This window comes from Chionomys nivalis, chromosome 19, assembly GCF_950005125.1.
Source record: "Chionomys nivalis chromosome 19, mChiNiv1.1, whole genome shotgun sequence".
Taxonomy (NCBI): Eukaryota; Metazoa; Chordata; class Mammalia; order Rodentia; family Cricetidae; genus Chionomys; species Chionomys nivalis.
Genome location: NC_080104.1, coordinates 63,503,159 through 63,522,301, shown reverse-complemented (window position 1 = coordinate 63,522,301; position 19,143 = coordinate 63,503,159). Strand labels below are relative to the sequence as shown.

General features: G+C 40.1%; 1 protein-coding gene and 2 pseudogenes across 1 annotated transcript; all 3 read right to left on the bottom strand.

Moving 5' to 3' along the window:
* Positions 1 to 233: 233 nt before the first annotated feature.
* Positions 234 to 3,163, bottom strand: LOC130890447 (olfactory receptor 4C15-like; annotated as a pseudogene).
* Positions 3,164 to 3,301: 138 nt separating this feature from the next.
* Positions 3,302 to 4,226, bottom strand: LOC130890446 (olfactory receptor 4C45-like; annotated as a pseudogene).
* Positions 4,227 to 10,083: 5,857 nt separating this feature from the next.
* Ubd (ubiquitin D) lies at positions 10,084 to 11,963 on the bottom strand. The gene is made up of 2 exons (XM_057751950.1): positions 11,944 to 11,963; positions 10,084 to 10,620 (listed from the first exon to the last, which is right to left on the bottom strand). Exons 1-2 carry the CDS (start codon positions 11,959 to 11,961, stop codon positions 10,153 to 10,155), a joined length of 486 nt encoding a protein of 161 aa, XP_057607933.1. The 5' UTR covers positions 11,962 to 11,963; the 3' UTR covers positions 10,084 to 10,152.
* Positions 11,964 to 19,143: the final 7,180 nt, after the last annotated feature.

Below are 19,143 nucleotides of genomic sequence, written 5' to 3'. Positions count from 1 at the left end.
TCTATTGTATTCTACTACATTTCCTTAAAACAAATCTCCATTGAACCTTGAAATCACTGTTTCTCAGATAAATTCACAATGAAGCAAAACTCTGGGATCACAAATCTCCTGTGCACCAATACTAAATTAAAAATGTGCTTCCATGTTAGTAATAGCATGAAGGTTTCTGGGAAGTAATCTCAAACCATCATGTTGCCATTGTAAGGGTCCTTACCCAATAAAAGTGGAATATTTTAAAATTTATCAGGAACCACTGTAAATGTCTTCCACATTTTTCTGATGGCATTCATCATTTCCTTGTTTCTGAAAGTATAAACCATAGGATTGAGCAATGGTGTCAAAACATTGACAAATGTAAGTATATTTTTCTCAAAGGACAATGCAGATGTAGGTCTTGCATATATTAATATACATGGGACAAAGAACAAAAACACAACTGTAATATGGGATCCACAGGTGGAGAGAGCTTTATATCGACCTTCAGAACTGTGGGCTCTCAGAGAAAACAATATAACACCATAGGAGACAAGCAATAATGAGAAGATTATAATACAAATAGCCCCACTGTTGGCAAACACCCAAAGGACAAAAATGTGTGTATCACTGCAGGCAAGCTTCAGTAATGGGAACAAGTCACACATGTAATGGTCAATAATATTGGTTCCACATAAAGGCAGTTGCAATGTGAATATAATTTGTATGACAGAATGCAAAAAGCCTCCTGCCCAAGATACCAACACTAAAACACCGTAGAGCCTTTGGGTCATGATGGAAGAATAGTGAAGAGGCTTGCAAATGGCCACATAGCAGTCTTAGGCCATGGCTGCCAAGACAATTACTTCTGCCCCTGTGAAGAAGTGTACTGTAAACAGTTGTGTCATGCAGCATTCAAAAGAGATCGTCTTCCTTTCATAAAAACAGTCTATAATTATCTTGGGTGTAACAGTAGAAGAAGTACATTGCCGGGCGGTGGTGGCGCACGCCTTTAATCTCAGCACTGGGGAGGCAGAGGCAAGCGGATCTCTGTGAGTTCGAGGCCAGCCTGGTCTACAAAAGCTAGTGCCAGGACAGGCTCCAAAGCTACACAGAAACCCTGTCTCGAAAAACAAAACCAAAGAAGAAGAAGGAGAAGGAGAAGGAGAAGGAGAAGGAGAAGGAGAAGGAGAAGAAGAAGAAGAAGAAGAAGAAGAAGAAGAAGAAGAAGAAGAAGAAGAAGAAGAAGAAGAAGAAGAAGAAGAAGAAGAAGAAGAAGAAGAAGAAAAGTACATGCACCCAGGAAAGCCAGAAATGCCAAGTAAAAGTACATGGGTGAATGAGGTAGTGAAGGGTTGTAGATGATATGAATTATCCATACTCTAATTCTGGTGCAGAGTATAATTGACTACGTCAATTTAAATTACGTATGGAAAAGAAACCTACATAAAATGTCACTAGATATTCCTGTATAAACACAGAAAATCACTGGACTTCTTTTTTTTTTTTTTTTTTTTTTTTTGGTTTTTCGAGACAGGGTTTCTCTGTGGTTTTGGAGTCTGTCCTGGAACTAGCTCTTGTAGACCAGGCTGGTCTCGAACTCACAGAGATCCGCCTGCCTCTGCCTCCCAAGTGCTGGGATTAAAGGCGTGCGCCACCACCGCCCAGCATCACTGGACTTCTTTAACCAATATTTGACCTTATTTGACCCAGGAGATTCTCTCTTTTTTTTTTTTTTTTTCTTGGTTTTTTTTTCGAGACAAGGTTTCTCTGTGGTTTTGGAGCCTGTCCTGGAACTAGCTCTCGTAGATCAGTTTGGTCTCTAACTCACAGAGATCTGCCTGCCTCTGCCTCCCGAGTACTGGGATTAAAGGCGTGCGCCACCACCGCCCGGCTGACCCAGGAGATTCTTAACAACCTTCTTGATTTCCTCATTTTTGAGAATAAAGATTAAATGATTCAACAGAGTTGTCACTAGTATGAAAAACAAACTCACAACTTTGTCAATGGGAAAGGAGGTCATTGATCTTGCAAACAAATATAAGCAAAGTATAAAGAATAAGAAAACATCATGGACATGATAAACACAGGTAGAGAGGCTTTTGTGATGCCTTTTAAAACTGTGATTCCTCAAAAAATGAACAAGGAATGAAGATTGACCACAGAAGAAGCAATAAGCATACAAAAAGTGAGTAAACAGAGTGACCCACTATAGGCAGCAATCAGTGGCCCAAGAAAGTTTCAGGGCAGGCCAATTCCAGAAGTGGCATTGTTGAGCCCTAAAGCCCCACCAAGGAAGAGGTCGCCCCAAGAGACACTCACAGCAAGGTTGATGCAATAGCAAGAGGAATTTTTATTCTGCAGCGGCAGAGGTCCCCCAGCCTCGAGAGGAGAAGGACGCCTGCTTTGTCTATTACAAGCTCTTTTAAAGGAAAAAACCACAAAATCAGGGAGGGGGTAGTACAGAATCAAAGGGAAAGTCCAAAAATCATTTGTCAACTGTTTTGAGTAGTTCATTTAACGGTCAGCTAACTCTACTTGATCAATGTTATGGCGGTTACAAGGAGGGACACCTGCAGGTCGTCTCACCCCAGTTCCAGGGTCCGGGTCTATTGAAGAAAGACTACAATGGGGATGGAAAGTACTCGTGCACGCGTGGTTGGTTACCAGGGTCCTGGTTCCCAGGAAGGGGGGTGCAGTAGTGCTAAGGTGCCTCTAAGTCTTTCAGCATAAAATCACACATAAAGTGATCACTAATATTTGGACCAAAAAATAGTAACTGAGCCAGGAATAAAATCTTTATTTATCCATGGATGATGTGATATAAGGGAAATAGCCAAGCACAGAAAGCCAAATCCTGGAAGTTCTCGCTCAAATGCAAAAGCCATAAAGTTTTATCCCATTAGAGTTGAGAGTAGAATAGTGCTCATAGACAATAAGATAACAGAAAAAAAAAGAAATATTGTAAGGTTGAATAACAGAAACCAAAATACATGTATATCAGCGGAGCATGTACTAAACACTGGGCTAAACATGGTTCACAACAATTTATTATATGTTTTATAAAGAACTAGAGAAGAGTTTAAAGGTTTAAAGCACAAAGAAGCCATGGTCATTTAATGGGATAGAAATGTTTATCACCAAATTTCACATACATATTATCTACATGGATTGTCACACTGAACTCCATTGAGAGATATAATTACTATTCAATAAAAATTTGGTGTAAATAGGATATAATTCACTGTCATCATTTTAATCATTTAAGAAGGAGAACAAGTGTCCATAAAACAGCTCTAGATGCTTTTAAACACACAAATCCTCAGGTTTATGCATCACTAGCTTTGCACATTTGACCCCAGAGCTTCTTCATAACCTTTTTGACCTCCTCATTTCTGAGGGTATAGATTAAAGGGTTCAACATAGGTGTCACCAGGGTACAAAATACAGTCACAGCTTTGTCAGTGGGGAAGGAAGTCATAGGCCTTAGGTACAGGTATGAACAAAGTACAAAGAATAAGACAACGACAGTTATATGAGAAGCACAGGTAGACAGGGCCTTGCGATGTCCTTCTGAACCGTGATTCCTCAGGGAGTGAAGGATGGCTATATAGGAAGCAACCAGCATAGAGAAAGTAAGGAAACACAGTGACCCACTGTTGGCAGCAATCAGGGGTCCAAGAGTGTGTGAGTGTCAGTGCAGGCCAACTCGAGGAGTGGTATTAAATCACACATAAAGTGGTCAATGATATTTGGGGCACAGAATGGTAATTGGGACATAAATAAAATCTGTATTCCTCCATGGATGAATCCCAGGATTACAGCAGCCCTCACCAGGAATATACACACAGGTCGGCTCATGATGGTTATGTAATGTAACGGCTTACAAATGGCTGCATAGCGATCATAGGCCATGGAAATTAGCAAGATGATTTCAGCTGCAGCAAAAAAAAATGCTCAGCAAAAAGCTGAGTCATGCAGCCATTGAAGGATATGCTGCTCCTCTCAGAGATCAAGTCATAGATCATTTTGGGTGCTATGGAAGAAGAGTAGAAACCATCTATGATGGACAAGTAGGACAGAAAAAAGTACATGGGAGTAGCCAGGGCCGGGCTGATGAAGATGGTGACTGAGATGAGTGTGTTACCTGCCAGTGTGATCAAATAGATTACTAAGCACACAATAAATAAGAGTTTCTTCAAATCTGGGTCTTGAGTCAAGCTCAGAAGGATGAATTCTGTGACATTGTTCATTCTTTCATTGGTTTTGTACAGGCTGTGGCCATATGGTCATCTGAAAAAAACATAGTGCCCCATTAATGTTATTGTAAAACTAAACTGAAGTACTTTGTTATCTCCTTGTTGTAACTGCTGAAATAGAAAAGCTACATTTACTTTTACACTTAATATCACTTTGCAGGCAATTTTGTAGATGGGAGTAGGTTAGCTTACTACTAATACTTTATTATAACACCACAACCAAAGAAAATCTTATTATGCTTGTTGGCTGAAGGTTAGGTGTCAACCTTAAAAAAAATAATCCTAGGAATAATCTCAAACTTGACTTTCTTCATTGTTTTTCTTTTCTTGTGGGAAAATATGAATCTCAACTTATTTGAAACTACATTTGCACATGAATGCAAATGTTAAAATCTAGGAACACACTGTGCATGAAATTTATTGGGACTCTAAAGAACAAAAGCATCACTGGATGTAAGACTCCTGTATGATTCCTCTGTACTTTATAAGGTACATGAACCAGGGACAGACAGAACTGCAGGGAGAGTTACTTTCTGGATGACAAAAGAACATCTTTTTACAGCTCACTGAGTATAATTAATTCTAGAACAGCAGCTTTTTTGCCTGACTTCCAACGTTCCTTCTTTCATGATCCCACTCTTTGTACATGTAAAGGCTCCAAAGTCCTTCTGCGTCCTCACAGTATTTCATAAATTTTTCCCAGATGTTGAACTATTTCCTCATTTAGGATTATGTTCAGGGTTATGTAAAATTCTGCTGGGCACTCACTGTTTGTAATAGAGTTACATGAGGTGAGCATGTCTAGAAGAGGACTGCCTAAGAAAATAGATTTTCTGTTTTTGGTATACATCCAATCAAATCAGTGAATTTAAAGTTTTTATTGATAACTGGTGGAAATATTGATGTTATCCAAAAATGTTTTCTTTTAATTTCTATAAATGTGGACTTTCACTAGCATGGCAGTGTTTCTACAAAAGAGGAGAGGTTTTATTCTTTCTCTTCCCTTTTCTGCCTCTTTCCACAACACCCGCCAAAAAGCAAGCAACATAATTTCCTTCCCACAACATCCACATTCTGGATGGAGAGGTCAGCATCAAGGCCTCTCAGTCACAAAATGAGTGAGGAAAAAACATTCGGTTTTCAGAGAAGCTTAGTCTCTGAGTGGTTCCCTTTTATTCATTGGACGTGTATATGGGGACTACGTTGTTAATCATTCTTAATGTATTTAACTTAAAGTTCTAACTTCAAACTATCAATGTGGAAAATGGAAAAGGCGAAAAGTCCTCAAGATGTTACAAATAAGACTTTAGAATCAAAGTATTTAATGACGTTACTGAACATACTAATTTAAAGTTGACTTCAGCCATTCTCAATATCACCTATTTGATTATTCCTACAGATTACTTAATGTTACTGTTTCATGTTTTCATTTTCATATCAAAATATTATGTTTTGAATCTACAATAAGATTACAAGTTCCACTTCAGTAACAATAAATTGTTCAAATCAAGTGAATCACCTTAAAGTATGTAAAGAAGTGATGCAGATGTCCTTGTGTGAAGTTTAGTGTAGTTATTGTTTCTTCTCCTTTGAATATACGCAGCACAATTATCCACAGACTCTGTGAACTGACATCTCTCTAGACAGTTCTCCAGTGTGTATATTTTCATTCATTTTTATTACCATTGTCACTCTGAAACAAGCTATTTCTGAGATATATTTATAGACATGTGTGTTTCTATAATATGTAAATATACTTCAAGTTAAATAAAAGTACTTGAAATAAGGCCAAATATTTTAAAGCAGAAAGCATTTGTGTATTGCACTATAAAATGTGTAAGTGCATAGAATAGCTAGAAAGGATCTGATTTCCTTTACTTCTCTGGGCGCCTGCTTTGCTTCTTAGTAGCCTTTGAACATTGTGTAGAGAGAATTTCTTTCAATCCTAACTCAAGTTTTCCTGTAACTTACCTTTGTATAAATTCACTGAGAACAAGCAGTGTTTCTTAAATCTTGTTATCACATCTCTAATCATTGGCTCACAAAACCTGTGGAATTCCTTCTTCCTTGATTCTAAACAACTGTTTAAATAGACTTCCAGATATAATATAGGATCTGATAATGTTCTGGCCTCTCAAATACTCAAAGGACTGATAATTGTTTCTGTTGAAATACTTGCCAAAACAGAGTCAAGGTCATCTGCACAATTCCTCTTGTTGCCCACAAACTTCATTAGCAGTGACTTATTTTAGGAACGTACTTGGGTGGGTGTTAAATTGGTATGTATATTGAAGTTTAAGATAAGACCTGAGTGCTATACTTTTGAAAGCTCCTTTATTAAAATTTTGTAAATTTCTCTTGTTAATTATAGCTTCACTGATACTTGCCTAGTATATGGAGTAGTTTTAAGTATAGTTTATAATTCAGAGAGTGGACTTATCACAAAAAAAATGTGATTAGGTTAAAGGATACTGTTACTTAAAGATTGAAATGACAGTACCCAGGAATTAGGGATTTTGATATTTTCATTAATGGCCCATTTAGTCAACAAAATAAAACAGGACACTTAGCTACCGGACAGGAATTTTTTAAAAGTCAGAGACACCGTTTTTCATCATTATGATTGCCTACCTCACATGGTGCCCTGTGTAACTGAGAAGCATGAAAATTTTATCTCCACTACAAAAAGAAAGGATACTCATTCTTAAAGTTAGGTGCCATATTCTCAATAAGTAGAAATTGAGAAAGTCACACACATACAAAAGGATTTATGTATGAATATATGAACAGAGTTATGGAAGAGAATAACTCTATTAAAAAGGTTCCAGTAGCTCCTGAGGTGATGTCAAACTCACTGAACCATCACATGTAATCATATTTCTGTAGATGTTATCAGTTTTTGAATTTAAACAAGAGCAATATGCTTCTGAATTCAAAGACCAATGAAGCAAAACAAATCTTTCAACTGTATTGTTAAAAGTCAACTTTTGGTGCCTTTGTTTACCACCAATCTCATTCATGGTCCTCTCTATATTTAACAAATTCAATTACAAAGTTTAGTTTGGTGCCATTAAGCATATTCACATTATTATAAACTATTTTCATCATCAATATCTATGAAATTGTTGAGACTGTGATAGACTATGGGAATTTTTGAAAATGGACTAAATACATTTTGCATTATGATATTGTTAGAAGCTTATAGGAGCCAGGGAGTAGAATGTGGTACTTTGACTGTAACTGGCCCCATAATCTCACAATGAGTGGTACTATTAGGTGGTATGACCTTATAGAAGTAGGTGTGGTTTTGGTGGAGGAAATGTGTCACTGTTTAAGCAGCTTTGAGACTGCATATAAGATCAAGATACCACCCAGTGTCTGAGCCCACTTCCTGTTGCCTTCTGATCAAGATGTGGTCAGCACCATGACTGCCTACACTCTGCCATGGTCCTGTGATTGTGGAGAACTGCCTAAGTTTGGGTGTCCTGAAACTGGATCTCTAGACTATGCTGGCTTCAAACTCAGAGATCCACAAGCCTCTGCCTTCTGAGTGTTGGGATAAAAGGTGATCACCACCACACCCAGTACTAATCTTTTCTTTAGTTCCTTTTTGCAAGTTGGAAAAATAGCTGGTTGGGATCTTGTCCTGAGGTCACCACTCCCTTTATTCTATTTCTTAATCTGCTTATTTCCTTGAACACAACACTTAGCTCCATTCAACTTCCTGGTACTCTTTCTCCTCAAAATTTGTATTTTGGAATTTACCATGCTCAGCTTTCTCCTTTTCTTTATAAATCTTTGTTAGAGTTACCACTAATAACCACTCTACATAGTTTATACTAGGCTGTTTTGAGATTTCTGCTGCCAGTGGAATTAATTCAAAACTCTTCACAATTGCAATAGTTACTTGTTATTATAGTCTGGTCTTAATATATATAATTTTAAAACACTGAAATTAGTAAATGTTAGAGAATATCTGTTTACACTGTAAAGACATGTCTTTACCAAGATCCCTTCTTTCTGGTTGGTTTAATAAAGAGCTTAATGGTCAGTAGTTAGGGAGGAAGAGGTTAGGCAGAACTTTTGGAGACAGAGAGATCTCTGGAAAGAAGAAAGGTGCATCAAATCACAGAGACAACTAGCTATCTGGGCAATCACCCAAGGTCACGTTTGCAGCGTTGAAGCAACCAACTTTGGCTAAGGCCTAACATGACTGACATACCATTTTCAAAGGCAAAATACTTGTCAAAACTATCTTACCCTGTCTTGGCCGCAGCGCCACCGAGCGCCAGATGTTCGCCGCGCGGGTGGCCATCCTGTTGGTGCCTTCTGCGGTCATCCTGGTCTCCTACACCGCCTTGGGCCGCGCGGTCTGAGTATGCGCTCCCGCTCGGGCCGGCGGAAAGCAGCGAGCACATGTGGCTCTCACTTGACCGCCGTCTGCCTATTCTACTGCTCGGCCACCTACACCTACCTACAACCTACACATAGTTACAACCAGGGCCGCGGCAAGTTCGTCTCGCTCTTCTATACGGTGGTCACACCCGCGTTAAATCCCCTCATCTACACACTGCGCAACAAAGAAGTGAAGGGGGCGGCCCTGAAGTTCGAGGGAAGTCTGGGGAGGCTGCAGGTCCGGCACTGCAAGGCTAAGAAAGGCGCAGGGTCCCGGAACTAGGATGCCCATATTGTTTGCCTTTGCATGAGACTCTGCAAATTTTGTTCTCGAGGAGTCCAGGATTAGTAAGAGGGAGATTACCGGCTAAGGTTTGGATTCTTGAGGAGAAATCCCTGAAATACATAAACACACATATATAGTGATGGTGTAAATGGATCCCAAGCCTTTCTACAGAAGGAAAGCATGATGAAGGAGGGGGCCATCCTCATCCTCCAGAGACTTTGTAACCACCCCTGAACAATTCACATGGAGATAAGATGATGAACACCTGGTGCTGACCTTCAGCCTTCCATACAAAAGACCGTGAGAAATCCCATGGCCTCAGTCATCAGGTGCAGTCCCTCAAGTTAACAAGGAGGCCAGGTGCCTTACCTTACATAGAGAGCTTCCAGAAACAGGATGGGGTTTCCTTTCTTGGGGAGCCAACCGAGCTAATATAGAACTAGCCAGGTAACCAGTGCCCACCACAGAACACTCAATACTTAAAACTATAAAGAAAATCGGCTAGTATAAGGCGATTGTGTCAGGCCTGGTTAAGCTGGGAATCCTGTCTGCAGGGCATGGCTTGTGAACTAGTTTTAAAAGAGAAGGGACTAGACTTGGTGAAGGTAAAGGCAACCATGGTCAGGCTGTGAGAAAAACCTGCATGTGACCAGGATAGAGACAGAGGAGCAAATAGATGGCAGATGGAGAAAGTTATCCTACAGCAAAGGAAGCTCTATCATCAGAAGAAACCAGAAGTTAACCCATTCCCTTCCTTACCCAGAGATGAACATTTTGTTAGGTGTTAGGTGGAGGAGGTACTAGATTTTATTCCATACCAATTATCTTTAAATAAGAATAGGGGATGATGATTGAACGGATTTCTAAATCATTTACTAGTCTGTGATGCTGTTGGGGTTTTAATAAATCATAACACATTTCTTCTCTAATCTCTATAAGTAGACCTCAATTTGGTTCAACAATTACTCATTGATCCACCTGTCCCTGCCTCCCAAGTCCTGAAATTAAAAGTGTGAATCACCACACCCACCTAACCTTTCAGTTTCTTCATTTGGCAGCAATCCTGCCACACGATGAACTATGTCAGAAACAAGCAATCACAGGCTTGACAAATAGTTTTGATTCACCACACTCATCTCCAATCTTTATTTCATTCTCATTAGCTTTCGGAAATCATCAAAGGATGTGACTGGTAAGAGCTAAGGGGAGTGGGCTTGGATCCTCTCACCACCCATCCAGTCACCCCCCAATGCAGTGCCCTGTCAGAAAGAGCAAACTGCCCCTCCTGATGTTGTAGTCAGCCATGATCTTTCCATCTTCCAGCCTCTTTCCATTGCAAGTCACAATCTGAGCCTTGGGGCTCACGGCGGTCGCATTCTCGATCATCTCTTTCACCTGGGACACTGAACTGGATCGTCGAACTTGGAGAAGGTGCCTTTGCCCCTCATTGCTTGACTCCACCAGAAACAAGGGCAGCTCTTCATCGCTGGGCTTCACCACCTTCAGGGTGAGGTGGATGGTTGTTTCCTTGTCAATGCCGTAAGATGACAGCTTTCTCTGGGGCTTGAGGACCTTGGAGCCTAGCAGAAGGACCTGGTCCTGCACAGAAACCTTGGTTTTGGATCTGATATGTTCGTTTATCTTCTTCACTTTGTCACTCTCAGTGGTGTCAAAGGTCATTGATGGCCATTGCTCAGAATGGACAATCTAAGCAAAGAAAGCAGAGAGAGTCAGCCGGAATGCTTGCTGCCCTCCACACCTACTCCTCACCTTCATTGTTCTGTCTGCTTGGCCCTCCAGCTCCTACCCAACAATCTGCAGCTCCCCCTCTCTTGAAACTTTCATTTAATTCCCATATTATAACACAAATTAGAACATTAGTCTCATTCCTCTTGAGATATGTATCCAATATATCTCCAACATAACTATCAATTTCCTACCTTATTAACTTGCCTTTCCTAAGCCAGATATTAAAAGTAAAGACACTACAGGGCTTCAAAGGATGTACACAGGTTCCTAAACAACTCCAAAGCAGATTTTCAAGATTTGGCAACCTCATAGGATACTCTCAGCCATGTTTTACCCTCTGTGACTAATTCAAAACAAACCCTGATTAAGTCATAATCTCCATGCTGCTATGTTCTTATTAATTCCCTGTTAGCTTCTGATAACGCCCATGTTGTGGTGATGCAGTGTTTAATGTTGTTAATCTGTGATTTTGTATTTTCATTACTATTGTTATAGAGCATGATATCCTCTTTTAATTAGACCAGAATCCCAATTGCAGAAGACAGAAAGTATAGCTGAGTTTAATTTCATTCACTGCGGAATTCTGGAAGATGGGGGAAAATCAGGTCTGCAAACCTCCTCATACTCCATTCAGAATCATTTTTCCAACCTGGATGTTTCAGACGCTCCTTCAGTGAAGGTTTCATCCTTGTTGGGTACTGCCCTGGTTACAGGTTCTCTTCATGAGGACATATTTTTGTTTAAGGTGATGTGTTTGATCACTGATAACTTAAAACAAATGAGATTTGTGAAATTTTTCTTTGAAAAGAGAGAAAAGCTTGAGGTTGAGAACTCTGAATTATTTCCCTAATTTCACATCTTGCTAACCTTGTTGAAGCACAGTGCCCTACCATTTCTCTCAAGTTTGGCTGGCAAAATAGCTTATCTGGGAAAGGCCCTTGCCACCGAGCCTCACCAACTGAGCTTAGCCCCTGTGACCCAGGTGGGAGAGGGACAGAACAGACTATGGCAGATTACCTTCTGACCCTGGCCCTGCATATACATGCACTCAGATAATAAATACATACATAAAATATCATAAATGTTTAACAAGCCAAATAACCAACCTCTCTCTAGAGTACTTCCTTCCGTTGTGCAATCATCAATGTCTGCCTTGTCTCCTAAATCGTGCCCACCAACCCCCTCACCTTCCAGGCATTGACCCCTCCAGCACTGTGGAACTATATTCCCAATGCATGGAAATACTTTCCCTCCCCATTCTTTTACCAGACCCCAACTTACACAGATGCAGGAAGCCATGTCTGCTGTCAGAGGCGGAGTGAAAAAAGAGTCCTCGGGTCCGCTTATATGTGAGAAGCTGGGTTGGAAATCCCCAAAACTGCTGCGATGTCCAGTTTAGCAACAACCTTTGTTCTCAAGAATTTCCTTTCACTTTCACTGAGGTGGAGTTACTAATGAAAACTCTTTGTACACTTTCCATCTGTACTCCAGATTCTGAACATAAAATAACTCCTCTATAATAAGGGCTCCTAACCCTGCCTTGTTACTGCCCAGCCACTAACCTAGACCCTTATAGGCTTGATAATTCATGATGTATGGTAGCCCTCTCTCACTGTGTTTAAGAGTACCAGGCCTCTCTAAGAACAAGGATACCCAGAGGGGACAGGTAGGATTGGTGCTGACTGAACAGGCTGTCCGGAGCCTTTTCCCACTAAAGGGGAAGACTGTATGAAACCCACATGCATGAGATACAGGAGAAAATGAGCCTGGATTGCAGAGTCATGACTTGGTGTGCTGGGGTACCACTTGCTACATACATTATAGCATGGAAATATGCTACCCTCTTTAAACATAGGTCTATAAAACTAGATAATAGTAGGCCATTCCTAATGTCTCCCTACCTCTAAAAAACCTTTCTTATAAAATTTTAAACACACACACACTTTTTGGGTTCTTGGTTCTTCTCTAATACCTTGTCAATCCTGACTCAGGACCTGCAAATCAAACATTCTACTTGAGAACAATCCAAAACCCATAGTTAAATTCTGACTCCCATTTTTTCCATATGCACACCACAGTTCCTGGATTTCCCCACCGTGATTCTTGGATACCTCCCTCCTCCTTGAGCTCAGAGACACATGAAGGTGCCACTCATTCCCTCACTCTCGAGATTTGGTTGGACGAGATCAAGAATGTGACTGAGCTGTGTGTTCTCAGGAAACTTAATCACTCAGAATATTCCAAGTTTGTCATTGGATTCTCAGGACATCCCATGGAATAATTTTTCAAAATTGTTTATTAAAAGTGCTTTTTTCAAAGAATTCTGTAAAATTTCAAAATTATTCCTTTTTTCTGTGTTTGCTGAGGCTATGCACTGTACCTTCACCCATTGAAATTTCTCTTTCTTCTTTTTGATCATAAGAGAAACCTTCCCTCAGTTCCTCCCAAATCCTCCTCTTCACCTCCTACCCATCCAACTTTATGTTCTTTCTCTATCTGTGTGTCTCTCAAAAAATACACCTACATACATAACACACACACACTTTCACACACAAATAAACAACACAAAAACAAGAACCAAAGCAAATAAGCAAAAGACCAATGGGACCGAATATGCCAAAATAAAGCAAAATGAAGCAAAAGGTCCACAAAAATAACAATTAATTAGTTTTGTGTGTGCAAACTACTGAGTATGGGGGCTGCCTGCGCTAAAGTATGGTTAATTTGCCCAATGAGACTACATTGGAAAAAACTGGTTTTTCTCTTTGTTGGGCAGTATCAATTGCATATAGCTTCTTAGTTAGGGGTGGGATCATTCCCCTTCTCCTACTGAAAGATCTTAAACTATTTCATTTTATTCTAGAAGGTCCATTCTGAATAACTTGGATTTACAGAGTACCTGTGTATGGTAAGGCAATCCAAAAGCTGACTCAAATATTTTGAAATCCTATTGAAAATTATATTGAAGCTCTTATTAGGTCCAGGAGACCCTACTCCTTCCATCCAGTTCTGGGTTATCCTCCCATTCTTGCTTCTAAAGTCTTTTGAAGCCTTTTCATCTAGCAATGGGATCATCTGCTTGTCTAACATCCCAGTGGCTCATGAAGACCATGATTGTGTTTTAGTTCACTTGTATGCCCAGCTTATCTGGCACAGAAAGATGCTCAATAAATATATAGTGTGAGAGTAAATTAGTAAACTAATAACAAAAAGTAATATTTAGTGAGAATTTATGTTTCAGAAACTTGCCTAAGATTATTAAACATGATCTCATTTGTTGCTTCCATATTGTGTTGACGTTTTGGTATCTTTAGGGATAAATAACACCAACCCACTAAAGTCATTCAAGTACTAGCTAGTCAGTAAGATTTCAGGGCTCATCTTTGATACTGTAGTCCTTGGCTTCCAGTCATATTATTGTTGCCTCCAAAGGAAGGAAAGAGCAGAGAAAACACCCAATGCAGTTGGGGTTTTCCAGACTGTGAAGGCAAATCTGGGATACTCCTAGAGGAAACTACCCTGGGAGTTTCCCTCCAGAGAGCACTTAGATTCTGAGAAACAGTGCCTTTTCAAATAACACAAACAATAAATTTGGACTCTGATCCCTTCTCTTTCTTCTTGTCCCCCTCCAGCTCCACCACTTTCTTCTCATCATCAGATTTCATGGATAAGAGCACAAGACCAAAAAGACTGTATGAAAAAATCATGAAAAACTATAATACCTAAAATAGAGAGAGAGACAAAATATTCTGAAAGTCAGGCTGTGTCCACCTAACAGAAGTGAAGCTGAATCTAAATGCTATGAGTTACTTGAAGACATTAAAGAGGAAATAAAAGCCTCCAAGTCACACTAACATTTCCTCATCTTATTCTACTCAGTTAAGTTATTGTCATTAACCAACTTATTGTTTTTATTTTTATTTTTTTATTCTTTTTTAATTAAAATTTCCAACTGCTCCCCGTTTCCCATTTCCCTCCCCCTCCTCCCACATATTGCCCCCTCCCCTGCTCCCCTCCCCCTATCCCCACTCCTCTTCTCCTCCCCCCAGTCCATTTCCCCTCCCTCTCGATACTGAAGAGCAGTCCAAATTCCCTGCCCTACAGGAAGACCAAGGTCCTCCCACTTCTATCTAGGTCCAGGAAGGTGAGCATCCAAACAGGCTATGCTCCCACAAAGCCAGTTCATGTATTAGGATCGAAACCTAGTGCCATTGTCCTTGGCTTCTCATCAGCCTTCATTGTCCGCCATGTTCAGAGAGTCCAGTTTCAACCCATGCTTATTCAGTCCCAGTCCAGCTGGCCTTGGAGAGCTCCCAATAGATCAGTTCCACTGTCACAGTGGGTGGGTGCATGCCTCGTGGTCCTGATTTCCTTGCTCATGTTCTCCCTCCTTCTGCTCCTCATTTGGACCTTAAGAGCTCAGACCGTTGCTCCAAATTGGGTCTCTGTCTCTCTCTCGATCCATCGCCAGATGAAAGTTCCCGTGCCATTCTCCTTGGCCTCTCGTCAGCTCTCATTGTCCGCCACATTCAGAGAGTCCGGTTTTATCCCATGTTTTTTTCAGTAGCAGTCCAGCTGGCCTTGGTGAGCTCCCAATAGATCGGCCCCACTGTCTCAGTGGTTGGGTGGCCCCCTCATGGTCCTGACTTCCTTTGTTCTCTCTCCTTCTGCTCCTCATTATAACCTTGGGAGCTCAGTCCGGTGCTCCAGTGTGGGTCTCTGTCTCTATCTCCATCCATCGCTAGATGAAGGTTCTATGGCGATATGCAAGATATTCATCAGTATGATTATAGGATAGGTTCATTTCAGGTTCCCTATCCTCAGGTGCCCCAATGAACTAACTGGGGACATTGCCCTGGGCATCTGGTAGCCATTCCAGGTTCAAGTCTCTTGCTAGGCTTCCATTCGGGGACACCCCTGACACACACCTGGCCTCAGCAGCTTTCCTTAGTTTCCCCTTGATACCAAAGTCAGATTCACATAGGCAAAGCTGCCAAGTTCTGATGCTTGCTGGGTCTGAAACATGGCCCACTTGTTCAATTACCTCTTCACCAGCTTCCTGTTTTCAATGGCTTCCTTGACTGACTAAACTTGGCTATTCTGAAACTTGCTCCATAGACCAGGCTGACCCCAAACTCAGAGATCTACCAATCTCTGCCTTCGTAGGGCTGGGATTAAAGATGTGGACCACCACACCCAGATCTAAGCTTTTCTTTAATTCCTTTTCACAAGTTGGAAATTTAGCTGGGTGGGATCTTGCCCTGAGGTCACCACTCTCTTTATTCCATTTCTTAATCTGTTTATCTCCTTGAACACGGGATTTAGTTCCATTCTACTTCCTGGTGCTCTTTTTCTCCTCAAATTTTACATTTTTAATTTTTTTCTTTGCTCATCTTGCTCTTTTTTATTATATATCTTCATTAAAGTTCACACTAATAAACATACAACAGAGTCTATACTAGGCTGTTTTGAAATTTTCTTCTGCCAATGGAATTAATCCAAAACTCTTCACTTTAGCATCAGGCAGACTCCAGCCAAGGGCAAAAAGCAGCTACATTCTTCACCAAAATATTACAAGAATAATCTGTAGGCAGCATTCTAAAATTCTTCTCTGAAACCTCTTGAGCAAGACACTTACAGTTCATCAAATCACACTCAGCACATCTTGATCCACAGGCAACAGGAAGTGAATTAGGTCACTGGATGTAGCTTGAGCATAGGAGACCTCAAAGCCCATCCCCACAGTGACAAATTCCTCCAACAAACCCTTACCTATTCCAGCAAAGCCACACCTCCTAATATTGCCACTCTCTTTGGGGGGCATTTTCTTTCAAACCACCACAACTCTTATTCTGAATATTGTTTCTTAGTCACTAGAATGATTCTTGTGGAAAAGATCACAGATATGCAAAAGATATGTGTTTTGTAAAGGAGTTTTGATATAATCATGTCCTAAGCTTTATTGTAATTACTGTCATGAGGAAATCTTTTCACAAAGTTGTCCTGTGTTTAAATATGTCAAAAAATAAACTGCTTGGAGTCAGAGTCCAAAAGTTTGACCCAACTTGGCTAACTAAGTCATGCTGAATCAGGGTTCCTTCTTGCCTTTTTCTCTGCCACCAGCAGAGCTTTTGGGGTCCTCCCACGGTATCCTTCGACAGTAGCCAACAGCCCTCTAGTTGGACACAAGACCCATTCAACAAGATAAAGATCGTGCCTGGAACTGGTAACCTAACCAGCTACCCAAGGCTAATGAAATCATGGATCTTGGAGAAGAACCAACAACTACCACTTTACTAAATCAGAATAATCCATAACTACATTCTAAATGTTTGTTCTTATATCCACAGATAAGTGCAGTCCTCATGCCTTATCTTTGAAACAGACAGAGACAATAATATAAAAACAGAACCAATCCGCCTGCAGAGTTGTGGAAACCTGTCCCAATGGATACATCTACGAAACAACTCCTACATGCAGGGCTAAGGGAACATTGCAGAAGAAAAGCCAGAAAGGTTGTAAGAGTCAGAAGATCACCGAGTTTACTGTGAGATTGTGTCTCTGAGTAATGTCAGAAATTGTACCCATAAAATCTAATCAACATGACTACTGAAACATGAGCTGATAAAGGACGGGGAAAAGATCAGGCCTCAGCCTTACACAAAGAACTACAAGCAGCTAAGGAATGCTGAGCGTGGGAGAAGTTATCCTCCCCAGAAAAAAACACACCAGTTACCAATTATCAAATACCAAATAAAAACTGACATACAGGTAACATTATACAGACTGAGAAGGCTATATATAGAAACACATATGATATACATATAGGCTGATAACAACAAGTAATGAAAAAAGAGGCCATGAATCTGAGAAGAGCAAGGAGAGGTGTGTGGGAGGGTTTGGAGAAAGGAAATAGAAGGGAGAAATGGTGAAATTTATATCATAGTCTCAAAAAATTATAAAAAATAAAAAAAGATAGTAACTCTTTTTAAAGAAACTGAAAAGCATAAGTATATCACTATGATATCAATATTCTTTAAAATTTACAAATTTGTTATATATATTATTTATGGTACCAAAGTTTGTGATAAAATTAAATTTAAATGTATTTATGTACAGATCTTCTAACCCATACTATTATTGTTATTATATTATTATTATTATTAGCAATTCCATACTAATATTAACAATATATGAAATGAGAGATACTTATATGGTATTATTTGTAATAAAAGTGAAGGCAAAGCATATCAAGATAACTGAAGTAATGAATACATAGAGAGAAAGCAACTGAAAAAATCATGTTTAAAGTGTATATATCATACTAAATGTGGAAAAGGGAACAGCCGTGGGTTTAACTAACTCTGTTTGCCTCTTTAGCTTTCTTTCCTCCTGAGTCACTTTCTTCTGGTAAGAAGTTGGATTCCAGGAAGGACAGGACTGACCGATAAATATCTTTATGTAAAGAAACTGAAACTACTCTTATGCTACAGCAAGCCTTGCAAATAGCCCAGGATGACATCATGCTCCGAATGAGGGTGACAACTGTGATATCAAGGCTGCACCCTGAGCAACAGTCATTACCCCGTGAGAACTAAGTTCCCCTGAACCCGCTGACAAATCAGGGCTATAATTGACACCTCTACCTGAACAATCTCACCTCCTCTGCCACTATCACAGCTCCTGCTTTGCTTCCTTGGTCTATAAAATCTCTAAGTTTCTGTCAATTCCTTAGAGGCCATCATTTGTTCTTCCTAGTAGTACCCACAATGAGTTGTACACCCCTTTAATCCTAGCAGTCAGGAGGCAGAGTCAGGTAAATCTCTGAGTTCAAGGCCACTCTGGACTACAGAACAAGTTTCAGGACTGCCAGGGCTACACAGAGAAAGCCTGTCGAAAGAAAGAAAGAAAGAAAGAAAGAAAGAAAGAAAGAAAGAGAGAGAGAGAGAGAGAGAGAGAGAGAGAGAGAGAGAGAGAGAGAGAGAGAAAGAAAGAAAAGAAAATTCACTACCTATATATGTTAGTTTTTGTGATTCTATGCCTTCCCTATATCAAAATAAGTATGTCCCACTAAAGATTTTTTGAGACAAGGTCTCACTATGTAGCTAGTGCCGGTCTTGAACTCATGGAGATCCATTTGCCTCTGCCTCTGTAGTGCTGCAGTTACAAATGTGCATCATCATGACCAGGAAACTAATATTTTACTTACCAAAAGGGGAGTTGATCATTCATCAATTAGCGTTATATAAAAGCAAAAGAAGCTAAAATTGGCTAAAAAAAAATAAGTTCAGCATTCAACAGTCACTTATTCTCAGCATTTTGACCAGTTATGATTTTCAACAGTTACAAGTTACAGCTGCCTACTGCCAAAAGAAGCTGGCATTATTCCATAGGCATAAACATAACTATATAAAAGGTAATAAAATGAGTACATCATGACCAGTTAACAAGTCAATAGCAGTTACTTCTCCATGAGGGCTT